This window comes from Anomalospiza imberbis, chromosome 1 (genome assembly GCF_031753505.1).
Source record: "Anomalospiza imberbis isolate Cuckoo-Finch-1a 21T00152 chromosome 1, ASM3175350v1, whole genome shotgun sequence".
Taxonomy (NCBI): Eukaryota; Metazoa; Chordata; class Aves; order Passeriformes; family Viduidae; genus Anomalospiza; species Anomalospiza imberbis.
In genome coordinates this window covers 95,623,550-95,650,870 of record NC_089681.1, presented here as the reverse complement: position 1 = coordinate 95,650,870, position 27,321 = coordinate 95,623,550, and the positions used below count along the sequence as shown (strand labels likewise).

Here is a 27,321-nt window from a genome sequence, read left to right as displayed (position 1 = left end):
ACAATTAATGCCTACTCTGTTTGGGGCTTGATGCAAGGAAATGCAAATGGGGATGTATCAATTTGCAAAGGCCAGCTTGGCACTTAAAGTTTCTTACGTGCATTTCGGAAAGACTGAATGTGATACCAACATTTAATTGGACTAAATGTATCCAGACATTTCCCCTCTCATCCCCTGTCCCAGTCTGTCAGGAGGGAGCATGCTGCTTCCAAACACAAACGGAAGGAGACGGGAAGGGGAGGGGAAGGGGAAGGGGAAGGGAAGGGGAGGGGGAAGGGGAGGGGGAAGGGGAGGGGGAGGGGGAAGGGGAAGGGGAGGGGGAGGGGGAAGGGGAGGGGGAGGGGGAGGGGGAGGGGGGGAGAGGAGAGGAGAGGAGAGGAGAGGAGAGGAGAGGAGAGGAGAGGAGAGGAGAGGAGAGGAGAGGAGAGGAGAGGAGAGGAGAGGAGAGGAGAGGAGAAGAGAGGAGAGGAGAGGAGAGGAGAGGAGAGGAGAGGAGAGGAGAGGAGAGGAGAGGAGAGGAGAGGAGAGGAGAGGAGAGGAGAGGAGAGGAGAGGAGAGGAGAGGAGAGGAGAGGAGAGGAGAGGAGAGGAGAGGAGAGGAGAGGAGAGGAGAGGAGAGGAGAGGAGAGGAGAGGAGAGGAGAGGAGAGGAGAGGAGATTATGGAAGGCCATGAAGGGAAAGGAGAGAAAGCAGACAGTCCAAGCCCTGTCAATTGGCTTTACCGGCTTAATAAGGATTAATGTATTTTTTGGTCCTTTTATTACAACCCAAACATCCATTTCTCCAAAATAACAGAAACGTAAAGAGGTGCAGAAAAAGCTTTTTTGTGCTGACATTGCCATCGTGGCCAGTTATCTGTTTGAAGAAATGCATAAAAGCTCTGACTTAGACCAGAGTTGAATAGATGGGTGGATTAAAAGTACTTCCAAAAAGAAAGAAAGTGTTTATAAATAATTTTTGTAAGACAATTCGTAAGTACTTACAAATAAAGAAGTACCTGAAAAACAAAAGTATATATAAATAAATGGAAGAGAAGGAAATCTAGGGAGTAATTTCTGTTTAATTGGTGACTGGCAAAACCTGAAAAATGCATCTCTGAAGCATCAAGATATTTCCAGATGTTACAGCTGTTTGGGTCAGGTTTGATTCATCCCACTGGGTTACACAGAAAGGAGCTCAAGTTTTGAAGTTCAAACTCAGATGTAAGGTCAAATAGAATCTGAGTGTCTTCAGGAGAGAGATTTTGGAACAAGATTTTCGCTCTTTAATATTTCTGGTGTTTTCTATTCTGTTGACTTAGGGAAAACTCTCATAAAACTGCTTTGACCTCTTGTACTACCCTTTTCTGTTACATTTTCCCATGTTGACAGTCAGGTCTTTCTTATGTCAGTACTTCGGGGAAACTTGCTTTCATTCTGCTGTTGTTAAAGCTCTTCCCTCTTTATCTTCAACAAGAAGAGAATGTGAATGAGGTCTCTTTCCTCTCTCAGTTTTTCTCTCTCTTTGTTTCAAACCCCCTCTCATTGGTATCTTGCTTCTCAAAGTAGGAGATGTTCTCACATTATTACCTCCGCAAATCTGTTGGGCATGCTAAGGCAGAGGAGAAATAAATCCAAAAAATATCCACTGTTCATGGCATGGTTCCCAAGCAAAATTGCCAGGAGGTTGCTTTCTCTGCAGCCAGAGCAGGTTTATCTATTTTTCCTGGGCAGCATTAGCTTCCTTGCTGCTGATCCGTCTCTTCTTTTAGGAGCTGGAATGTCTGAGGATCAAAGGTTTCTCAGGCAAGCATGCTGGATGAGGAGAGCAGTAGCATAGGAGGGCAGGAGTCTGTCATGGGTATGATACAAAGCCCAAGTTTGGGGGCCAATTTTTCCTTGGCTCCTCCAGGCTGGTGACTTTTCTGTGTAGCTGGAGAGGGCCCCATGTATAGCTGAGGAGCTGGCACTGTGCGCAATGCCACCACTGTATGAGGCTGCTTTTCTCTCCCAAACCTGAGCATGGGGAGGGGCAGGCAAAGCTGAGCATGGCAGGCTGCCAGAGGAGCTCATACTGACCCATGCAAAGGCAAGCCTGGTGCATGCTGGGGGCTGCCTGTGGCAGCAGTCCTGTCTACCACTTGTTCCTTATCATCTCTGAATCAGGTATGGGACTTGCTCACTGGAAGCTCCTGTGGGCCATCTCCCAGGCGTATTTCACCCAGCAGGATTTCCTGTGGATTTCCTTCTGTGGAATGGCAGCACCTTTCCCACTGCACTTAACAATGATATGGTTTGGAGCACTTCAAGTTGCCTGTGAGGGCTCATCAGCCTGCTAACACAATATTCCTCTCTCTCACATTCTGCTTTTGCCTGTTTGGTTGCCATGGCAGCTCCAAGTTACTGCTGCTCCAGATTGCTAAATGTTTGGAGAGTAGGATGAGCCGGCGTGCCAGGTGAGCTAAAAATGCCGCAGAGGATTGGCAAGTGAGTGGTGCTGGGGAGCGGTGCTGGTGAGCTCACGCCTGGCACTGGCTTTCACCCCTTGGCTTGGGGAAGTATTTTGCAAGTTGCTGTTGCCTTTGGTGATTTTAGACTGGAGTACTGCCACCTCTGAGTCAGTCAGCGATGGTGCCCTGGCTGGCATCAGGCATTGGGAAGCTGCATATTGTGTCAGGTGACCGTTAAACCTGGGACCACTTTGAGGAGCAAAATCCTGTCTGTTAGCATCCTGCTGGCATGTACTCCTTCTCAAGAGTTTGTGGCTCAGGCGAGAATTTTTCAAACAAAGCAAAATTACGTGAATGGGTTAGTTAGGAAAGCCACAGCATTACATAGCTACAGACATATATTAAGTGAGGTGAATTTAATTCAAGGGGTTTACATCCAGAACACCTTAAAAATGTTCTCTGTTTGGACCTATCTCACAATTCTTCATTTTGAGAGTTGTGGTGAGGAGTTGCACAAGATGGGGCATGCATTCCAGCCAGTGATGGCTCTGTTTCAGCTGCAGGTAAGTAATCCAGATAAAAGTTTGGGCTCCCCAGGGAGGGATGGCACCAGATTATAAATACATGGTCTGTAGATATTCTAATTAATAACTCATCTTTGAAATAAGTCAGGCACTTTGACTGCCTGACATGGAATTTTTACAAGCAGGGTGTGGTGTATCTACGAGATAAAATCCAAATACTCAAGAATGTTTAATTAAAGGGCATGATGTACTCCCATAGAAGATTGTACTCAATGGTGAAAGAAAATATTCAAATGCACAGAGTAGTCTAGTAAGCACTTTTAAAGCCATGACTATTATTAAACTTTTTGACACAAAATATGCCGTGAATTATCTTCAAGATCACTCCTGACATGAAGTAGATAAATTAGTTAGAAAAAGGAAAGAAAATGAGTTGTAGGGGTTTTCCTTTTTATCTAAGTAACCAGTACTATCCAGAATTTGTTTTCCTCTTGAAAAATTAAATTATTATGGAATATACAGTGAATGCTGCCTTGCCTTTCACTGTACCTCTTAGAATGAGAGGGTAGAGGTTGTGTTTGGCTCCTGTGCTCCAACACAAAATTTCATCTGAGCCTGTGCGGAGCTGAATAGTCGGAACTCCCTCATTTTACAGGCAAAACACAATGATTTGTCTGCTGATTTCCATAGTCAGAATGATGTTTATGCTAGGAGATTTGCTCAAGAGTCATCTGTGTCCTTTCTTGACAAGATCTCAAGTAGGCATTTCAGGTCTGATTTTCAAAGGCCTTGAGGCATACATTGGGATTTTTAAATCCCCTTATGACTAACAAGGGTCAGATTCTCCTCTATGGCAATCACTGCCTCTGTATTTTTTGTACATCTCCACATCACCATAATTAGGCACTAACATGCCCCTGAGTTATTTGTGCACCTCAGCAACACATGGAGTGTCTTATTGTTTGCTTCCCATGGATCAGTTGGTTTTGTTGCTTTTGGTTAACAAGCACAAAGTCCCAGTGCATGTCCTGGCCACCACAGGTATCTGCCAGAGCCCTTTCATCTTCAGACATATAAGCAATGAATACCTTTTGTAAACCCCTTGGGGAATAGAAAGCCTCATTGAGAAAGCAGTGTAGCTTCAGGGGCCATCACACTCTGATCAGCACGTCTCATACACATGGCTTCATACACAGCCAACAATGTGAGGTCAGACAGTCCTGTGATAACCAGAAGGCTACATGGGAGCAAGAGAGAACTGAAGAGCTAAAAAGACTGGAAAAGACTGGAAAGAGGTGTTCATTACTGATGACAGAAAGAAGATGAAGGTATAAGGAAGCCAAGAGGAAGGCTCTTCCAGACAGGGAAGTTCTTTGCAGCAATGCTCTGCTGCTGCACAGCAAGAGTGAACCCTTGGCGAGTCCCATTATATGGTACCTGCAGTGTGTTCATAAGTGCTTTTCTTAGTAGGGGTCCCCACTGCTGCAAGTTTGTTTTAAACAACAGAGCTGCCACCATTGCTGAATGAGGGAATTAGAAAGAAAAAACAGTCCCTTGTCGGTCCAGCTCATGGCCATCTGACACCTGGGCAAGAGGAGAGGATGTGGGAAAAATAGTGTTAGCTGCTTTCCCCTTCTCTCTCTGGGTATATCAGGGCAGAGCAGAGGGCGTATTCTCATTAGTAAGCAGTGATTCAACTCATCATGCCAGTGTGGACTTCCTCTCTGTGCTACTCTTAGCTTTGTTTTAGAAGGCAGAATCACCCTTTTGATCAGATGGAAATATAATCCTTCCTTATGGTGAGCATATAAAGATATTGCCAAGCACCTGTTAGCCAGGTTGCAATTAATAGCACACAGCCATGCAATCACACAACAAACCAGACAGGGAACCTACACTTTATAGCCTTGTTCTAGACAGCCGGTACTTCTTAAGAGTAAATCTGAGCTGAATAGCTTTCTCACTTCTTGCATCTGTATAGTCAAAGCAAAACCTCAAATTTTTTTAGCAGACAGAAAATCAAAACTGAAAAGTAGAATGATTTGGCAGATGTTTTAAGGCTGCTATTGCTTCTATAAATGTAGCAAATGGAAGAATGCCCATTGGAAGCTTTTCATCACAGTTGTTGGGGGTTTTTTTATTAGGAGAGTGTATTTTGGAAAGGAGAAAGTTTCTCATTTTTGGGGTTCACATGAAGTTAGTCCCACAGAGTAGCTCCACAAGCACAGCTGTATCACTAGCTTGTGGCCCTTACCCCTGAAGAGGGGTAAGTCCAGAAGGGAGCCATCCTGGAAAGTGTGCTGCTGTCAGCTGGAGAAGATTTCATGACCCTGAAAATGCAGCTTCAATTCTGATTTATGAGCCATCCTGGGGACAGGCCTCTGCTGTTTGGTGCAACAGCCCTTTACAAATGAAAAATGAAGTTTCCATCAGCCAGTGCTTGGGGAATGCACTCTGCTCTCTGTTAAAAATGATACCTCACCCATGCTCAGCATGATGGACGCTGCAGTACATATCCCGGCTGTTAGGATGCTAAGATGTTCAATCTGGCTTTCCAGCCTGAAGACTTCGGCCCTAGGTTTGCCTTCAGTTTGGACTCAGTGGCTGCAGGCAAAGCAGAAGCTGGTTATAGCCTTGAGGGAGGAGAGGATGGAAAGCCTTTACGTTCCTCTGCTAGTGCTGTCTCCATTCCCTTGGGAAAGGAGATCCTGACATCAGCTCCCAATTGTCCTTTTCAATGGCCTCTCCTGGTTTCCTTTCTGTCTTCTTCTGTGCAATAAGGGAGTCAGTGGCATTGCTGTCACTGTGTGGGCTATCTTCTAGCTGTCCTCCGGGGGCAGTTGATATGGCAAAGACCTTCTAGATTCGAGAGGAAGCAGAGGAGTCAACTTTACCTCCAGCACTGCTCACAGAGCCATCCTTTCTGCTTCCCTTCTCAGGCTGGTTTTGGTAACCAGCAGCACATGCCCCCTGAGCATCTACAACCAGTGTGATAGAAGTCTCTGCAAGGTCAAGAAAGGCAGAATGTAAGTGTAGTAGTCCTCTCTGATTCCTGTCTGATTTACTTTTCCTCAGGCCTTGTGCTGCATTCTTTTAACTTGGTGAACTGTTTTCATTGTGGACAGAGGGTTTTTTCTGCATATGGTCTAAAAGGGTGATTCATCATAATTTTGGAAGCATACCTCTAAAATGTGTATTACTACTTTTCAGCGAGGAATCAGGACTCATCCTTGACTTTTAGAGTGTGATACTTCTTCTTGCTCATTCCATCCTTTTTGTCCTGTGCTTAACATTGTATCAATCCCGCTAAAAGTTGCAGATACCATGTCTCTTGTGCTGTCACAGAATCAGAAGGCAGAGACTACCAGTAGTGCTAGAAACGGCTGCCCACTTTTTTAAGGAAAAACACAACATGGGTAGATCTTTTGCTTGCAGACCTCAAAAAAAAAAAACCAACAAAACAAACAAACAAACAAAAAAAAACCAAACAACAAAACCCCAAACTCAAATCAAAATACCTTCAAAGCCATATTGGGACACTCCTGAAGTCAGGCAGCCTATCCTGCTTAATTCAAGCACATGATTAGGGGTTTGCTGACTCTTAGTTTAGCAACTTTTGGGAAAATAAGACTGGATGGGTGAGGTGTTGACAAGTGGATTTAAAACAGCTTTTCATGGAGTTTCAGCTGATATGTGAGGCTGTGGTCTGAGCCACAGTTGTCACTTGACTTAGTTTTGGTTGCAGTTGAAAAGACCTACACCAAAGTTATCAATCAGCAAATCTGCTCCAGACTTGCCAGATTATTACATGTTAACATGCACCCAAAATCTGAAACATAGTTAAAATTAAAATGCAGCTTTACCAGAAGCCAGATGCTTCATTATGAGCTGAGCTAACCTACCTGCCAAATACTGCTAACCTGCATGAAGCAGGCCATTAATTGTTTACAAGTCTGCTTTGGGAACTAAACATCTGTCCTCTATTCCTAAAAGTAATATCTCAATGGAAACAATTTTTTTTTCTTGGTACTCCAAATTGCATAAAACATATATAATGAAAATTATGTTGCCTGCATTCTGTATCAAGATATACTGGGGGCCAGTTCATATTTCAGATCCCTTTCACACCAACCTAACTCCAATGGAATTTCTGGTTTTATACTTTCTAATTTTTATATGTAAGAAGAGTAAAAAATTACATCTGTAACACGCTTTGTGATCTGGAATATCAGTATAGATATGGTTATAATACAGATTTTCCATTTTAATTAGTCATTATTTCAACTAACAGGCTGAATCAGTGGAAAATATGGTGTCCAATTACTCAGTTGCTCTCTCAAAATACATTGCATCTTCCTTTATGAGCAGAGGTGTATAATTTCTTTTGTTGTGAAGATTAGTTTGAGATCTTCTTTGATACATGCCATGAAAGGGCATTACAGCATCTGCTGTATACATACACAGAAATAAAATTTGTTGCATGCTGTCAGTGCACTGAAATCAAATAAACTTTCTCCTCCCTCCACATGTTTAAGAAATAATTTAGCAGGAGTTGCATATTTTCACTGAAACAGTTGAAACATGCTAGTGATCAGTTTACTTACACATGGTAGAAATAATATAGGTTGCAGACAGATTTGTAATGCACTTTTTAAACACCTGTTTTTAATGTTTCAATACCCAATAAAGCAGAGGAACTCCTGCTTTTGGTTTGTATGCAGATGTTATGCACACTGGGATTTAAAAGTCTGCTGCCTAGGTTTCAAATGCAGTAAACAGCATTTGCAGGCACAGTGTGGGTACATTTTGGGGAGTTACAGACTCTAGAGTCTTTCTCAATGACTTTTGCTCTTTAGGACACTGATAGCGTGGTGTTACAGCCAAATGTGAATCCTGGCAAAAACCCACAGTCGTCACAAGAAAAAGAACTGCTTCCTTGCCACTTACAATCCTGCTCATGTAGAAATACTGCTGGTCCAGTTCTGTGTAAAGAGAAGGGTAATAAATGTTTGAGAGGCGGAGCACTGATCTATTACAGTGAAACCAAGTACTTAAATATGTCCTTAAACTTTTATAAAGTTGGATTAAATGTTGAATATATACTTAAGCTTTCTATCAAGCAAGAATACATAGATTAACTGGCAATTAATTGTGCAATGCATTGCCACTCAGGTTACTCGTCTGCAAAATCTGGCGTAAGACATTTTTGCTGCCTTGCCATGGGTGTTAAAAGAAATTGGGTGTCAGGCGCGTGTGTGTGGGGATGCGAACTGCCCAAAAATAGCATGATAAAGGGGAGTAAGTTGCAGTAGCTGCATTGTGTTCTTGCAGGCCTCTTTGCTACTTTTCAGGAGACCTACTAGGTTTTCCTTCTTAAAAATCTGATGCTTTTTGGGCATCAGTTGCAGATTCCCTGTATATTGCTACTTCCTTTTGGTGGTTTTCAGGTGAATGCTACTAACTGGATCCTCCTTTTCCTCTGTCTTCAGTCTCTTTGATTTTGGGATCCCTCAGGATGATTGCCTCTTGTTTTTGTTCGGCCACCATTTTGCCGGTCCACATCTAATGGCCATGAAGTCTCTGAAGCTTTTACTGGATGTCTTGATAGCAAGTCAGGCATGATGATACTGGAGCCAAGCTCTCCATCACTGTGCAAAATCTTCCTATTACTTTCCTCTGTCTTTGGGCAAACTGTACCTTTCTTCATGTCATCTAAGTCAGCAATTTAGACTGTTCAATGAAGTCTACTCTATTTAGCTGCTTGCTGTTCCTTTGCCAGCATGAAAACAGCGGTATCAGCATGCACGTTCTGTGCAGGCCATGGATACCGATACTTGCTGTGCTGAATAAGCCGCACGTTCCTGTCCCCTTGGCTCTCTACCCACGGGAGGATAGTCGCTCGCCTGGGAAGCCCGCAGCACACCGTGACTGCACAAACAGATAAATAGCTAGAAGGAAGTGGGGTGGGACACAGATCATGTTTCGTTTCTGGAGAGCTGTTCAGAGATGAGCTGTGCATGAAGCCCCGGTGCAGCTCACGCACAGAGGGTTAGTGTTGTAGATTAGCCCCGACTTTTCATCCCCCTCTTAGCATTTTCACGTGAGGCAGCTGCTTGGTTTAGCGCTGCAAGCAGAAACACCTGAGCGTCCAATGGTTGCGACATGTCAGAATTAAGAAGCTTGAGCAGGGCTTGCACGGTGCTGCTTGTGCTCACCGGCGGCTAGGACTAGCAGCACCTTGGCTCTCCTGCATGCACCCGCCGAGATGGAATGCTTTGGGCACAGAAGGGATGCGAGTGCCTGTTTTGGATGAGACTGACCGTTGCCAAGGTGAGTACCGATGCACAGGGCAGCAGGGCACTGGATGCAGCCAGGGGGCAAGGAGATGGATGTGGGGCAAGGGATGGATGCTGCGCGGGTGTTCCCAGCAGCGTGCCGGGGACAGCAGGAAGCACTGAGGCCAGTGAAGGGCTGAGTTCCTGCTGCCAGCCCCCATCCCTGCATATCCTGGCCTTACATCTTGTTGTTATGATTGCTATGGAAATAATTTCAATATGTTTTGCAGTTCTGAGTTGCTGTGTCTTGCATTGTTTGGATGGAAAGCTGCTTGACTGGTTTTGGAGGGTGGCTGTACATGCACAACAACTAGCTGATTTTTTTTGTGGTAGTGGAAAGTAGGAGATTCACAGCATGGTTTTAATTAGAGCTGCTCATTTGGTCTTTCATTGCAGTGTGTTCTTTAGTTGAAAGATAATTTAATTTTCTTTGTTTTGGAAGATTTTCGTGCTTGTCTGTGTGAAATGTCTTTATTTACTGTGCCTCATTGTGCTTTGTGCATAGCTTTGATTATGAGGAGAGTCAAAAACAAAACTTCCCTGGGCTATATTATTTTCTACCTGCTGTGGGTTTTAATACAGTCCTACTTGTATACATGTACCAAGTATCTTCATTTCTAGGACAAAATCACCAGAGAAAATTTGCAAAGCATGAAGGGTTAGATTTAGCTGTAAAATTCTTACTGACTTGAACAGGAATAGCATGTGTCAAAGTTGTGAAGTGCTGAAGAAGTGTAACTGGTATGGGTCAATTTTTTTTTTCTGGAGAAGTCCACAGAAGATACCACCTGTTAAACAAAAGGCAAAACCCCCAAAAAATCCTGCCTTCTCTTATTAAGATTATTATATTAAGATCTTGTAACACCTCCTCTTCAGGGAAGAGTATTTAGTGTGGTTGTAACACAGTGCAGCATGGATCAGTATTGTTTATATATACAAGAATATTTAGATAGTATCTATCATATCACAATTTTTTAAAAAGTTACATAAAATAGGCAAATCTCTTCCATAGCTGCAGGAACTCATAAAATTGCTTGGACTATGCAGTTGCAAAAAGAAAGAATTCTAGATGCTATTTTTAAATCAATCCTTAATAATCCTGAAATAATTCTGTAAATAGGTTTCAAATTAATTTTCAACCACCTCTTTTGCAGTGATATTGTTTTCATTATGTGGGCCTTATGTGCTGTAGCTCTTACTCTGCAATGATATAATATTCTTCAATGTAGACTCAAATCTTGTTACTGAATACGGGTTATACCGTGTTACTGACCACAAACTGGCATACAGCTGTAGACTTGTACACAAACTCCACTCACAGATGCAAACTTGAGCTTCCAGGGACAAACAAATTTAGACCACAACTTGCAGGCACATGTGCTAGCATCTAGGTACATAAGTAATTTCAAGCACATATCCTGAATACATCAGAGCCTCATTTTCTAATCCCTCACAGTTTTGAGGAAAACCTTAAAGTATGTGAACTGGCACAGCCACACTGCTGGCTGCAAGAGCCCCATTTGAGATGGAAGCAGGTTGGAGAGGCTTTGCAAAAAACAAGATAGTGCAGTGAAAATAGTGAAGCTGGACTATGGCTCTGCAGTTTTGCTGTCCTAAATGAAACCCCTGAAAATCTTAGCTCAAATAGATTTTACAGGGATAATTGCTCTAATCAAAGGGCAGTGTTAATCTGGAAGCCTGTCTGTAATAGCAGATGTTTGTAGGAAAATGATCTGGTGAATCAAAGCATTCTTCTTCCTCCAGTTTGAGTAAAAATAAAGAAAAAAATGATGAAATTTGGCCCTTGGGTTTTCCAATTACTATTAAATTCTCTTTTCCCTTCTTGTAGTAGAAAAAGGTGTGTAATACACATTTGAATTGAATGTAAAAAGTAGTCATTAGCAGAAATAGGGCTCAGGATTCTATTTTTATTATGATTTAACTATGCCATCCAATTTTGGAACAATGACAACAGCAAGGCCACTGAAACTGTATGTGATGGTGCTCCAGAACTTCTTGTGTGCTCTAGAGCAGAGGTCGGGAGCACTGTTGGGACTAGGGGGGTTGCTGCAGTCTATGCAGGGAAATGACCTGCTGCTTTGTGACACCCTTCTGAGGAAGGGAGGGAGGGGTGAGTAGTCCCATCACAGGAGCAGGGAAGGAGGCTGCAGAGAGAGCTGGTCAAGTGTCTGTCTTCTGGCCATGACTGCCTTGTGCCCAACCTGTGCTGAGGCTGACTCCAGGACCAGGCTAAAGCAGGCCCCCAAAGTCAGGGTGGAAAAGCCAAAGCACTGAATTTAAGCTGTGGTGGAGCTGACTTTGATCTTTCCCTCTGGGAGGGGAAAGGGCTGCTAAGTACCACTTTCTGAGGTGATGGTCTTGTACCCCTGCTGTGGAAAGCTTCGGGCAGCTGCCTGAAATTAAACATCTGCTGATGAAGTGGAGAGCATTGTGTCTGGAGTAGGCTCTGCCTGTGGGGGGTCTTTTCCCAAGAGCTCTGCTCCGTATCTCTTAGGATAAAGCGTGTGTGCCTTACCGTACTGCCCTGGGCTGGTGGGACACTCATGCTTTGAACTGGGGCCTGGGCAAGTGACAGGGGCAAGTTCACATTTCAGGTTTGTTACATGTCTGCTGCTGAGCTAATTGCCTTGGTTTCTCCCTGTAGTCAGGGATTGAGTTTAGTGAGCTATTAATTTTGTTCTGATGTGAACATCTGAAGCTGCTTGGGTAAATCACACCTTCAGAGTGCCTGTCTTGTTTTGCTGGCTGTGATGGCAGCTGAGGTGACTAGACCCTATTGTTATCCAGCCTGTACATGTTAAAAGTAAAGTGGCATGAATCACCTGACTTTTCCCTTTTTCTTTTGACCGGATGTGTTGTGTACAATTGTTTCTAACTGTGCTCAGCAGGCTTTAAGGTCTTACAAATTTGCCAAGACTGAGATATACTTCTTAGGTTGGATACCCAGGTAAGGCTGGAATATGGCTAGGAGGAGCTGTGCCTTTTAAGACCTTGGCATTTCTATCACAAGCTTGGAACTTGACCCATACTAGAGCCTCATGTTTGAAGTCAGCAGGTTGATAGAGACACAGTCTGGTTTGGGTGTAAAAACACAGATTCTGGTCGCCATCACCTCCTTGTCATACCTCCCTTCAAAGGAGAAATTGTAACCCTCACCATCCCCCTCAGTTCCCAGTCATACACTGACATCCTGCTCCTCTGACTGCAGCAGGGTCTCATCCATTTACAGCAGCAGATAAGCTACTCTATAAGGCTTTTATTGACAAGCTCTGCTATCAATATTTGCAGTATTTTACTTGGCTGTCTTACTGGCTTTAAGCAGGGCTGTGGTGTTAGCCTGTCAGTATTCAAGTCAGAAATTCTAGTGCAACAGCTGTTGCTAAATAATGTTACTCAACGTGACAATATTTAGAATGATTGATTGAAAATAGTCCCTGTATGTTGAGAAAGTTTTAGAAATCTTTCATGCCTATTTTGTTTACTTGCAGTTGAAGATCTCAAGCCTTTCAGTTCATTGTAGCACTGGTGGCAGAGCACCTCATGGTATGCTCATTGGTCAGTCTTGTCTATTCCATCCATTTGGTTTTTGTATTTTTTTCATTAAAAAAAGAAGTTGCATCAACCAATGCCATCACCCTCTCACCCTCAAGCAACTTACAGTGTGGAATCCAATCTCTCTAATTTCTTATAGTTTATTCAGACTGTTCTGAAGGTCAAAACCTTGAATCCAAGCTATAAGATATACCTGACCTATTTATTCCTGCATTTGGATGCTTTCCATGAAAGACATGCTCTCAGATAAAACTGCAATGTAATGAGAGCTGTAGCGCCAGGTGGATCAAAGGTGGTTTGGGGAAGTAGACTAGGTCCAGAAGTGGTCTCCTGGCAGTGTGGTTACTGTCTTTGTTTTGTGAGGAGGTTGAAGCACAGATTGATTAAACAAAGAAGTCTGGAAATATGTAAAAAGTTGTTAGGATTTTTTTTTTCTGCTCTAATCAAATCATGATCTCTGATAAAGCAAAAGCTGTCTGGCAGTACTGGATATAGGAACTCGATCACTCCATGCCCAGTTCACTGCAATTTCATCTAAGACATCCTTGCTCTGCATTTCTATAAAATGCCTCGAAACATTTCCCTTCTTTTAATTCATTCCTACATAAAAAAAACCACCAGCCAAAAATGGACAGAAGTACTGTGAAAGTTGGAAGCCATCAGTATTCATGTGACTTTCAGAAGAAGTGAGGAGGTTTATTTCAGACCTTCAGCCAGCCTCCCTTCCCACTCCCTCCTTTCCCCAAACACAGAAAGTAGTCAGGGCTTGATTCGTGGACTGTCTGATTATAATAAGTCTCACTTGGGGCATACAGTTGTATACCATGCTACTGCGCTATGTGCTTTGTCTGCCTCCACGCTTGGACCTTTAGTTCCGGCTTTGTGCAGTGGCTTTTGTCTCCATTGGCTAATTAAATAGCAAAATGTCTCACACAAGATTTTTTTTTGTTTTTTTAAACAAGTACTTGGCAAATCAGAGAAATTAAGAAATGGAAGTCTACCTATAGTAATTTTCATGGCAACAGAACAGTAAGTGCAATATTCGTATTATGAATATGGCTCAGTATTTATAGCTCTCCAAATATTTACAGAGATAAAGCCTTTAAACATAGCCCTAGCTTTCTGTCTTCAGTAGCAGTTTAAATAAATGTCATTTGGGGAGAAGTTAAAATTAAGGCAAAAGACAGCCATTTCTAGTTTAATATTGTCTCATTGGTGTCTCTGACCTCCAAAAGTTCTATGTCTGAAACTGTGCTGTCCCTGTCTCATATGAGCCAGTGTTTATCTTGACGTGCACCTCAAAAGCATTGGCCTTTAATCAGATAACTCTTGTGAGTAGCTGGGTGTCCCATTGTCCTCAAATTCACAAAGGTGAGAATTCAGAGTCATGTAGTTGCTGAAGTACTCGTGAGCTGCTGAGTTGAAACATGACATTGAGGGTGTGTCTCAGATTGGAGGAGTCACCGAGGGATGCTGGCAGTGGTGCTGTAGCATGGCTGGGATGGGCAGTGGTGAAGGACATCATGCTGATGGCACCTGACACACACCCGAGGATCCTGGGCCAGCTGGTGCTCACCACAAATGGGAGCGTGCTGGGTGCGAGCGGTATGGCGAAAGGCAGGCTTGCAAGTATGAGCTTGTCCAGGGTATCTGCCTAAGAACATGTAATAAATTCCTTCTACAGGGCTCTTGTGATAATTTATTTTTTTTAACCCATGCATGGCCATGGGTATGACTATCCAAACTGAAAGCCGTGATGGATGCTGAAGGCAAACCTTTTGAGTAGAAACTCTACTGAGTTTCTAGAGTGAGGGGTTGAGTAGTTTCAGGGACACTGTTGTGTTGGACTTACCCCCAGACCTGGATTTATAAAATCATTGGAGAGTGATGAGGCAGCAAGGATTAGGAGAAGAACATTTCTATTGTCTTGTGGTAGGAGACGTCATGAGAGCAGTAATGATTTCTTGGTGTCCCAGTGAATAACGTGACAAGGACTTACAAATCCATTCCATTAGTAACTCCTTTTCTGATAGGCATCTCTCTTGTGAGTCTAGCAGTTTTAGGAGGAGTGTGACACAGGTTGGTTTATAGGTACATGTATTTTTTAGGAGGAAAATCCTTCCTAGAAATAAGGAGTAGTGTCTTGCGGCTGTTTAGACAAGGAGATTTCATGGCTGTGCTGAGAGCCAGCAGCCACGAAAGCTGTTTTTCCCTGGATAGAGACTGAAATTACTTGTGAGCCAGTGACTGAGTGTACAGCATCTCTATTACATTAAGATTAATAATTCCTCAGTGTATTTGCAGCTGGAAGTTTTATATCGATCTTTATTCATCATGATGTGAACAGCTGCTCTTTTGCTGCTCTGTTAAGGTCCAAGTGGCAGCACTAAAAAGTGCCACATAAAACACACTCCTGCTGTTTTCATTCACTGCTCTCCCTTCCAGCTCGAGTCCTTGGCCCAGGGTTGGCCCCTTGTAGGAGCAAGCCATCCTATTTTTATTTGTGGACCAGTTCTGACTGCATTTGGATCTTAAAACAGAGTTTGAGTAAATCCAAGGAAAATCACTTTCAGAATGAAAAAAATAAATCCTGAAAGTGGCACAAAAATCTGTAGGAATTCCTGTTACAATTTTATTTTAAGTAAGTGAAAGACTATGGGGTAGTAACATGTTTCATTGCACAGAGCATAATTTATTATCTTTTTTTGCTTAACTGCATCAGATGCACTACAGCAAAATCTGTCACAGCCAGAGGGTCATCTCAGCTCCTAAGGAAGTGTTTTTATTTTCTATTTGGTTGTTTTTTGAGGGGTTGTTCTGTTTTGCTGTATTTAATTTTTTTCATTTTGAAGTCTGTCTGTTCTGCTGTTTTGAATAAGATGCTCCCCTTGTTGTGGTTGTCCTCTCACAGGAGTGCTCAAGCGGACCAAGTTTAGCTCCCGAATAGTCACCGACAAAGAGTCTGGAGCTGAGCTGTGCATGTCATCCAAAAACCGGCACCCTTTATTGCTTGCCTGGTTGCTGGCAAAGGGAAGATTTTCCTGGTCAGGATGATGTGCCTCTCTCAGTCCTAGGTACACAGAAGCAGGAGTGTAGACATCTGGAAAGAGCAATGGGCACATGGGTGGCACAGCAGTGATTGAAATGTATACACCTGCAGAGTGTGAGCTTGAAGGTGGAGAGAAAAAGCTGGAGACAGGGATTCTGCAACACGCGGAGCAAGACATGCCTCAGTGGTTTGCTGGTGCTCTGTCAATGCTGCCTGTCTGCTTCATTGGCACTGCCAGGGCTGTTTGCTCCTTGTCCTGTGGGGACCTGAATCCCCAGAGTAGGGGCTGCCAGCCCCTGCCTGGCTCATGCTTGGTAGATCAGGGTACAGCTGCCTGCTTGTGCCCTGCTGCTGCCCTTCAGCATGCAGTACACCCTTGATCTCCAGGAGAACTGCCCAGCTTCCCTCTGGAGCAGAGGGGTCAAGGGGAGTTCCATAAACCAGTTCCCATGGCACCTGGGATTTGGGAGAGGAGCTTGAGAGGAGAGCCACCACAGTCCCCCGCCTCAGGGCATCTGAGGTGTGTTTTTTTCTCAGACCTCCCCCAGCAAAAGAGTTAAGGGCCAAAACAGGTCAAAATAGGTATTAGGGAATTTTGCAACAAATGGGGCAACCTTTTCCTGACTCTTTTTCCCAGAGGCATAGGTTGCTGGCTCCCAGAGCCTTCAGCAGCAGGTTCCTGGGCATTTTCAGCTGGGGGCATGGTGACAGGGCAGCTCAGTGGCTGCCCAGGCAGAGGTCAGGCAGGATCTCTGCAGTTCACACCAGAATAGATGCCCTGGTCTCCTGACCTCATCCCCTGTGCCTGCGCTTCACATGACAGTCACTGCCCACAAGATCAGCTTTTCCCTCCTGCCGTTCAAAACCATGATGCAGTGGCTTATGTCTTCCAGTGCTTCTGTGTGGGAGCCAAAAGTAAATTCTTTTTCTTGAAAATCAGATTCATGACACTATTGTTATGTGTGCTCAGTGCTAACTGCTGAAATCAATACCCCAAATGTTTGTGCACTTTCTTTGTAAATAAAACAGCTTGATCTTTGATTTGGTTTTAAAAAACCAGGACACTGAGCACACACTGATGGTATTTTATTGAGGTTGTATATGAGGTACACTTTTAAAACATGACAATTTGTTTCCCTTTATCAATTATCGTGTTCAGTTCCTGAAAAAATAAATACCTGCTGCTTGAAAAAGTTAGCAATAAAGCTATTTATTGTACAGCTCCAAAGCATTAGCTTAAAGAGATGAGCAGCACTTGTCTTGACTTTAATATGTCCCTATTTTATAGATTTTATTGTTTGACCTTTTTTGAAAGCATTGCAATTGCTTTCCAAAACATTGATAGGAATAAAAGGGAAAGAGGCCGCCTTACACCAGACTGGGTTGTTGGTCTCCCTAGTGATTCTCACCAGACTGACTCAGGTATTCCTTGAACAGTTCTGGGAATGCAAATGGGACAGATAGATATGTAAGCCATTGCTAAGCATAAGCACTGTGGAACCTGCTGCAAACAGTGTGGCCATCAGTTACATGGTCCGATAAGTAGTTATTGTTCTTAATATTTTTAGAATAATAATTTTATTTGATTTATATAATAATATATAAATCAAATAAATTTGATTTATATATAATATAATATTTATAGATATATATATCTCTATATAATAATATAATCTATAATATTTATAGGTTATATATATATAATATTTTTAGAATCATAATTTTTATTATATACCAAACATAAAAAAGCTAGGCACACACAAAAGGTATTGCTAATATATATGTTCCCTGTGGCATTTTTTGGCGCATCATTATCATTAAGGAGGCAGCCTCTATGGGCCTCAAGAGTCTCAAGCACAAGCTGCTGACTGGTTTTGAGAGTGAATACTAAGTCCCTGGTCATTCCCTGCTTTATTATTAGTCAGAGCTCAGCCTTTAATGCATTGGGACAGGGTAAGCCCTAAATTATACCCTAATGTTCATGTAATATATTTGCAAAAGAGTCCGGGTCTGGAGGAATGCACCACTGTAGGGTTTTTGCAGTCCTTTCCCCAAACTCCCAGTAAGCACACTTGAAAGCTGTTACACAGGATAGCTCCCTTTCTTCCTGACTGATGTAATGGGTGGTGCAGAGGGTGTATCTGGCTGGTGTGTCCCATGAGAACAGGACCATTTTTTTGGTGGCCTCCCGGAGCCTCTCCAGACAGAGGCCTCCTTGTTATGACAGGTAGCTTTCTGAGCATTTCAACACATGCTTGGGTATGCCAAAAGCATAAAGCACTTGGACAGGGAACATGCAGAATATTTCAACTGCATTTCTTAAAATAAATGCCATGGCTTAAATAATAGAAGTTTTCCTCACTGTCTGTAGAATAACCACTGAAGCTGAAATAGCTTTTGAGTTATTGGATGTGGCATTTGCAAAATTTCCTCAAAATTTAGTAACTGTAGCAAGGTTTGGGGAGGTTTTGCTTTTTTTTTTTCCTAGTGCTTATGTTCAAAACACCTCATCTCCTTCTGCTCATCATTTTCCAAGTCTGTTTAATTCCAATTGGCAGATTTAATAGATGTGTACCAGAAGGACATTTGGAATCCAGGCAGCCTCAGTATGCTCACATCTGTGATAAACCAGAGACCATCATGGCTGTAGGGCTGAATCAGATAATACCTTGCTCATGGCTGTGAGGGGTGACAGCCCTGTTTCCCTCACACTTCACTGGCCACTGGAGGAAGATTCCTGGCATTCAGTGCCACGGCATCTGGACACATGAAAACATCCAGCCTCAGCACACAGTACATCTTCTTGGGGAAGGGCTGGGGTTTGCTTTGGCACCCTGCACTGAGTTGAGCAGCAATTTACTGGTGAGAATCGAGACATTGTTGGGAGATTGTGCTGGGAAAGTGATGAGGGATAGGTGTAGGAATCACAGGGAAGGCTTGATGCGATGGCTCAGCCTGTGCAGCCTTTTCCCTCACTCTTGCGTAAGATAATGTAAGGTGACGAAGAGCTTAGCTGTGATCAGTCCTGTTCTGGTGTTAATTACCAATGACTGCATTGCTTTTGATAGAATTAGAGGAGTGTGTAATAGGCCTGCAATTAAGTCTGATTTTGATCTTAGCAGCTTCAGACAATAAAAATGAAAATGTCAAGTGTTTTTAACAGTGTTACTCAAAGAGGAAAAAGAGCAGAGTAGTCAGTGTTTGATCAGAACAAGGGAATATGACCTACTTTCATTTAAAAACCAAACACTTGGCCACACAGTTCTTATCTGCATATTTAAGTCTTTCCTGCATCTTTCCTTTGTACCGCACCCAATGACTGCTGTATCACTGCCTTTATTTAGGAAGGGAAATTCATTCAGAAACATCCTGGTTTCATTCAGAAATGTGCTCCTTTTTTTGTAGCTAGTTATTTTTACTGTTTCACAGCAGGGGAAAGTACACCTCTTTCTACTTGGATCTGTGTATTGCCAAGCAAAGCATGCTTGGTAGGAAAGACACGTCCTTTATTATGAATGCTGTAGCTGAGAGCACCTTTGTCACCCATACTCAACCACTGAGTTATTAAGAGCTTTGGACTGTGTTACACAGAGGAAAAGATAAAAATAGGGTGTCTGACGCATGCATCCCATGTTGCACGCCAGGAAACTGAATTGCTCTTCCACCTAGTACAGTACCCCAGAACATACATGGAAAATATGCATGGATATGCATATGCGAGATCTTTCTTCACCAAGAAAAATGCTCAGTCACCCTTTTTTCCCATCCCATTTTACATTGATTTTTGTTTGATATTCCCTTTGACTGCTGGCAAACCTAACAGCCAAAAGTCCCACAACGGTGCTTTTACTGCCACTGCTCCTCACTGTTGAACCTGTCTCCCATGTTTTCAGGGAATGGTGGAATATTCTTATTACACCCAGCTGACAGTAAGCAGGATCTTCCCCATTCACCAGACATCTGCAGTATGCTGAAAACTCCTGAGGCTCAACACTCTGTCACAGAAATAATGCACTGGGTGCATAGACTAAAATAAGTCATTCACAGTATGTGCCCCTTTAAATGTTAATCCTTGCATCGCTTTCTTTTATTGCTTCTGTTGGCATACACGATTATGTGACATAATATAAAAATAAATAATGTGATGCAATGGGTAAAGCTCAAAAGGAAATACAAGTTAGAGATCAGATGCTTCCTAACACAGAATACGGCGTAAAACTTACAGTGACGTGAGTGTGAATTTTTCTTAGTTTGAGGGCAGCAAAATCTAGCATGTAGCAATTACATGAGTCTTTCAGGATGTTTCTGGCACTTTCTAAGTCAGGGAGTAAGTGACTTTGGGTAATAGATCCAAAATAAAGTATGGATAGGGCCTTTAAAAAAAGCAAACACAATTTTAGCTTGACAATTACAAACCTTAAAAAACAATGCAAAACATGCAACTGAGATTTTCCAGCATGTGAACACTTTTCATGGAAAAGCAGGTGTGCAAAACTGAGGACTATGGGTGTTTGCCTCCTGGTAGGAAACCTGTGGGAAAAGTGCAAGCTGACGCTCAGCAGTGAGTTACAAACTATGGCAGCAGCCAAGTTCAGATTTAAAGATAAAGCCTGAAATAGCAGAACCCAATGCAAGACCAACAGTTTTGGTCCTCTTTGCCCGTATTCAGTAAAACATATGGGTACCTTGGTGTGTGATTTGCTTTTGCTGAATTGAGTTTTGAGTTACTCGCTAGTCTATTTTTACATTTTAAGTGTCCTTGTAATTCAATATGTGTTTGTTTTAATTTTACACTCTCCATAAAAAGCATCCTTCACAACGACTTGGAGAAGTGACCGCTGGCAATGCATAGAAATTTATTTGCTTGGCATGTCACACTGTCTTACTTTTCCCCCTGCAAACCCACGTGCTGGTCTTGACCAAAAATACCCTGGGATACCTTGTGTCTCCTCCCTTACCTAAGCTTTGCTGCTGAGGCTCTGGAAGTGGTGAGGCAAGGAAGATCAGCTTGGGACAAATCCAGGTCACTCCACCAGCCCTGCTCACACACACTGTTGGAATTAATGAGCAGCCAGGCTGTCATGTGGGGGGAGCAGGGTGCTGATGAGTAGGACAGCAGCTGCCCTGTGGCCACTGACTGTACCAGGAGCACACCTGTGATCACCCAGCTGCAGCTCAAGCTGCATGCCTCTCTCTGGGGAAGAAAGCCAGTCATCTCACTTTTTGCAGCATAGTGCTGACATGTGTGTTAGGGACCATAGGAATGGGTGTTCCATGTGGAGCTGGAAGGAGGTTCACAGCCCATGGCATCCTCCTGAAGGCAGTGTACAGGCATAGCTCTGCTTTTCTCTCTCTGTTGTTTTGCTGATAGTGAAGATTTTCAACCTGCCACTAATGTGTTTCCAATTTTACAATGCTGGCATGGAACCATCATATCATCATATCATATCATATCATATCAATCATGTCACAACCCCCCAGCTCTGAGCTGCCATCGTATGATGTCTCAGGAATGCAGAGCTGATGAAATAGTGTAGAAAGGCTAGAAATAAGCCTTCTCCTCCTCCTATCCATGTGAATCCCTTCCAGCATTCACATGCCTTAGGTAAGGATATAAAAATTGCTGCACCGAATCAAACAAAAAATGCTTTCGTTCTCTTTGCTTTTCTGACCAAAGTATGGGGTGAAAAATTTACAGTGTGCTCGATTGGTGATGGAAGATGTGTCTGGGCTCATCGTCCTCCCTTCCTCGTGCATTGGTCACTGTGGTACCTGAAACTTTGCCACTATGAATTGCTGTTGCCATTCACAATGTTTGATAGTGGAGAGAGGGCTTTGGGCCTGTTAGCGCCCACCAGAATTTTGCAGGGCTCAAGGAGTAAAAGTGATTCAAGATCTTTGTTTCTAATAGCATTCCTGCTATCAGATGGTAAAATACTCCAGAGAGATAACATGAAATTGCTTTGTAAGATTTAAGGAGAGTGAAAATAGACAAAATACGAATATAAGCAGCATTTGATATATGGGTTTCACCACTTGTTTTCAGCTTTATTTAGCTTTGAACTTGCATCTACCTTAAAAATAGTGTTGCTCCTTACCAAATTATGGTAAGTTTTGAGCTGCCATATTCAGTGATGGTGAATAACTCATTCCCAAACCCACCTGAACCATTCAGAGAGGAACCTAAATCTACAAAAAAGTGAGTGGGGTATCTCCTGGGACAGTGCACCTTACCCACATTCCTCTCTCCTATAGTTACTACATCCTCCCTTCCCTTGGGACAAGGCTTCACCACTAACCCCTATATAAGGCATGTCCAAGGAAACATGGGGATGGGTGAGCTGTGTCCTTTCCATCTGCAAACTGTCAGTTTTGCATCCCTCAGTACTATGAAGGAACATTAAGTTTATTGTGTTTTTCTACTGAACAATGCAGCAGAATTTATGCAAAGTTTTCTGTGGATGTAGCAGGAGTACTCCAAAGCTCAGCCCATCTAAAGTGCCTCAGGTCCTTTAGGATAATGAGACATTTTGTGAGTGCACCTTTTTATTGTACCAATATTACATTACAGGAAAAATGGAAGGGGGGAACTTAACACATAGCACCTGTCACAAGTTCTCTCCTTGAATTAGGCTCTCCTGCTTATAAAACTTTAATTGATTCCTAGCGGTTTATGTGCATGGTACTCAGTGGGCGTTTTCTGTTCTCTTGCCAGCTCCATGGTTACTTAGAAAGTGAGCCGCTCACGTTGCAGCTGTTCATTGGGACTGCAGACGACCGCCTGCTGCGACCCCATGCCTTCTACCAGGTTCACCGGATCACCGGCAAGACCGTTTCCACCACCAGCCATGAAACAATACTTTCCAACACCAAAGTCCTGGAAATTCCACTTCTTCCAGAGAACAACATGAGAGCAATGTAAGACCAAGGCACCATGTCTGACTCCTAGCAGTTTCGTCTTGGTCACCTCACTTAATTTCTTTGGGGTTTGTTTCTTGCTTTTTGTACACAATTTTCCTTTCCCTATCTTCTTTTTTCTTTCCCTACATTTCTCTCTGTAATAGTAGGTTTTCACAACTTTGCTGAGACAAATTGCCGCTAATCTGCTTAACAGCAAAATGAACTGCACAAATATTTATGACAACTGATTTGCTTTCATTCTAGAGTTTCAGCCAATGTGCTTATTTGCCATTTAAAATAAGTATCTCGGTTACTGAGCTGTAAATATCTCCTACCTCAGCTCCTGCATTTAGTTTCTAAATATGACACCTGTTGCTCCTATACACACTAGCAGAAGGAATAGAGCTGATTAAAATTTATCTTTTGATGTCAAAGGAAACTCTTAGAGAGCATTTCCAAGTATCCTTGTGGTTTTTCTGAGAGGAATAAAGCCACTTATTTCTCACATAATAAAATTCAGCATTTTTCATGGCACTTGCTTACAAGCAAATCTTCCAGGCCTAAGAAGAGTTACCTCTGAGAACCTTTATTCAAAGGTGATGCAGTTTACAGATTGAGTTGTTAAACTGGGCTAAGTTTAGTGCTAAGCAGAAAAGCAGACATGTATATCTTTGGATATCTGAATGATAATTAGGTGTCCTGTAGGTCCATTAAACATCTGTAAACATCATTATAGGATGGCATATAAAGGTTAAAATAGCCTTCTGTTTAAGTGATATACATGAGACCTTCCACACTATTTTATCCTGTCCTCTCTGTACCCCTCCCTCAAATCAACCTAGCCCTTTATCTGAGTTGTCTCCCCCCTCATTCAAATCATCCTAACACATCTGAGGTGTCTGCCTTGGGAGGAATTTCTGTGTGCTTGCGTGCAAGTACAGCTCTTGGTGTGTGTGTGTGTATAAATATAAATGTATTCATATTTATATATAGATGCATGCACCTTTGTGTGTGTATATATAGGAAGACAGAAAGCAAGCAAGAAATCCTGACCTCCACCGAACCAAATACCTTGGGAAAATCACAGTATCACTCCTTGTTTTTCATACAGTTTTCCATGCCTTAACGAAGTGGAAAATACTATCAGACAGCTAAAATCCTTCCACACATAGTGGTTACTAGAAGCTGGTTTGCAGTGTCATGTACAGCATGCCCTGGAGTGCCTCATGTAAACAGAAGAGCCAGAATATGTGTACATGCATTGCCAGCTGGGCTTAGAGTGATCACTCAAGACCTGAGGATCTCTCTCGGTGCATTGTGTTAAAAGTCACGACAAGCCTTCAAAATTATTGGCCCTGTTTGCTGCCATCGTAAGTTGGTGTGCCTACCTTGTGGCTGAGGAAATTTCACCAATTTGAACTCACGCAGTATTTGTCTGGCACTTTATTTATCCAGTTTGAATCATGCTTTTGGCCATCTAGGAACATTATTACCATTTCATTCATCTTTCTCCCTAAAATCAAGGTAAGTTACACAGTTTGGGAGCCAATCTGAATATTTTTGTGGCATGTGTGCCAGACTGTAGTACAGCTCACTCAAAGATCACAATGCTAAAACCTCATGTAGCACTACCAATGAATTCAAATTTGGAGCCAAGGACTTTTCTCACACTTTATGTGTTCAGGCCTTGATTCAGTGAAATGCCAGAGCTCATCCGCCCATTTAAACTTTTGCACATTTAGCTGTTCCTATTGACTTCAGATTTTAATATCCATGACTTTACAAGCTTGAATTTAAATACTTTTTCTTGTCTGAACATTTGGGTATGAATTATATGTCAATAATTATTCAATTTACCAGTGTTGCTATAGGAGAGACAAAATGGAGAAATGCACCATTTCTTCCTTATCTTATGGATCTTTGCATAGAATTTTGACATGGGTACAAATACTCCGTAATTCTTACAGCTTCACCTGCTAGTATGCATTGTTGCGAATCTTTAATACTTTCATTTGTTTCTTTGATCATATCAGCAAGGGCATTTTTTAAATTCTGAAATCCATACTTTAGAAAAAATGCAGATCAAAACTGTGCTGCCATTGTGCTTATTTGCAGTTTGCTTCAGAACAGAGCTTCAAAGGTCTGGAAGGAGAATTAAACTCTTTGAATGCAAAATAAAGTTAACTATGCATACTCAGTGTAATAAAATGCATGCCAGAGACCAGCACCCAGAAGAAGTTGCCGTGTAGCCTTTGTAGTCATGGCCAAGGCAGAGGTATTTTTGCTGTGGGTTTTTGAGTGCATATGTTTATATGTCTTTTGCTCTGGGAGCTTCTTCTGTTAAAATATTCTTTGACAAAAATCCTGGCTCATAAACTCATCCAGGAGAAAACCAAAGTTAAAAAACCTAAAAAAGAGAGTGAGGTCAGAAATTGTAGTAGTTGTATCTGAAGAAAAGCATGTTTTTCCCTAATGTGGGGAGAGGACTTTGAGTTTAGTTTTTTTCATGCAGAGCTTCAGCTCAGCACTCAGCTTGTGAGTATTTCCAACTCATTGAAATACAAACAAATTGACAGTAGAACTGACCTCAGGGAGGGCTGTGCTCATTAATAAGAATTTCAGGACTTTGCCCTAGATTGAAAATCTTGTCAGATTTTTGTCCAAATTAGCTGTAACAAGTAAAATTGTAAGTAGCCTGTCATTCTAGGTTAGTAACAGTTTCTGCATTGTTGTTGCATCCCACTGACTTTTCTAGTCTTGCTGTTTCTTTGGGCTTTGGTAAATCTTTTACTACAATCCTTATAGGATGTGTTGGGGAGGAAGAGTCTTTTAGATTGTCTTCCTCTTGGAACCAAGGTAACATCCTAAATTTGTGTGCTTTACAGCAGCCACTACCTGCTGCGACTGATAGCCCCAACTCAGCTGCTTGGGAGTGCAAGTACTAAACAAAGTCTGCTGCGTTCAGCCTGGTCATTGGGCTGTGCCTGACATAGATTTTAAGAAGAGCATGCAGGAGAGAGGGAAAATATTGCACACTGATGTCTTCCTGAAGTCTTCTGGAAGTGAATTGAATTGCCCTGTGTTTCCTTTTGAATAGCATTGACTGTGCTGGGATATTAAAGCTCCGAAACTCTGACATCGAGCTGCGCAAGGGAGAGACAGACATCGGTCGGAAGAACACACGTGTGCGTCTGGTCTTCAGGGTTCATATCCCACAGGCCAATGGCAGAACCCTCTCCTTGCAAGTAGCCTCCAACCCCATTGAGTGCTGTAAGTAGCAACAAACATCCTCCTCTTGCTGGATATTATTAAAAAATCTTTTAATCAATAAGGTTGAAAAAGATGTCTAAGATCACTGTTAACTCAGCACTGCCATGTCCACACACCTTTTGAACAGTTTTTAACACTTCCGCCTCATATGCAGTCTGTTCATGCCAATATGCTCTACGTTGGTATTGCTTTACCCGTCTAGTTAGTGAACTTTAATCTGCTTTCCAAAAGTACATGGTTTACATCAAGGACAGAATACCTGTGCCTTAGGAAAAAATGTGTAGCTTTGTGCATCGAGGGCTGTAGGGAAACACACACTTACAAGTAAAGAACAGTTAAACCAATAGTAGAGTAGACCTGGGAGTGACAGGGCCCTTGGTTTTGGTGACTCCTTATCATAAAGGTAACTGCTGTAGAAGTTTTGGAAAACATCTCTCATGTCCCGTTCACCCTGTTTCCCCATCATAAAGAAAAACACCAGCAAACAAAACCCCAGCCCCTTTGATAAGGAGCTAGCAATATACTAGAGCTGACCTGCCTGGCCTGCAGCTTCAGAAAACCTCCAGAAACCAGGTCTGGGTCTCTTTAAATTAACAGACTGTATTTTATCAGATACACTGGGACACCCTTCAAAGATACCTATATAATTTTTGCTCTCTAAGCCTCATCAGCCTCCCCCACACAAAACAAAATGCTTTGTGCAGCTTTAACAGTCCAGCATAAGTGGTGGAAGCTGAATTTCAGTCTAACTCCCAATGCTATTTTGATTGGCTGGATGGACTGAAACAATTTTTTAAGGTTTTGTTGAATTACATCCACAAAAGTGGAACTTTCTGATGTTTACAGAGTAGGGGGGAAACGTAACATCTGACAGGTGTGTGAGAGGTGGGCTCTGGCAGAGGGAATGGGGAGGAAGGCCTGACCATTCATGCTGGAGGGCAAAGCAGAAAATGCGAGGAGTCATGGTTTCATCCTGCAATTGAAGTTTATGAGAGCTTTTCAGTTGCTACACAGGAGGACAAGGCACAGTTTGAATCTGTCCTGAACTGGTCTGTGCAGAGGTGCCAAGCTCAAGGAACCACTAAATGTGAAGCTGATTGGATTTCTGTCAGGGTACTGCAGCTTTGAGTGTTGTGTAATGAGCAAAAGCATGGCACATGCCTGCTGAAAGAAGTGGAAAAGAGGATAAAAAATAAGTGCCAGTGTTATTTCCAGTGCAGAATGTGGAATAAGCTGGTGCCA

The 27,321-nt window shown here is 42.6% G+C and overlaps 2 protein-coding genes across 8 annotated transcripts in view; both read left to right on the top strand.

Annotated features, from left to right (window-relative positions):
* The window catches only part of CTDP1 (CTD phosphatase subunit 1), a 318,905-nt gene that overhangs the window by 46,722 nt on the left and 244,862 nt on the right, over positions 1-27,321 (top strand). The window lies entirely within an intron of this gene.
* Positions 1-27,321, top strand: part of NFATC1 (nuclear factor of activated T cells 1) — a 110,651-nt gene that overhangs the window by 20,695 nt on the left and 62,635 nt on the right. For all 7 annotated transcript variants that reach the window (XM_068200807.1, XM_068200789.1, XM_068200769.1 and 4 more), the window contains exons 4-5: positions 22,625-22,827; positions 25,907-26,079. In XM_068200807.1, coding sequence (XP_068056908.1) covers positions 22,625-22,827; positions 25,907-26,079 — 376 coding nt within the window. The remainder of the gene's footprint in view (positions 1-22,624; positions 22,828-25,906; positions 26,080-27,321) is intronic.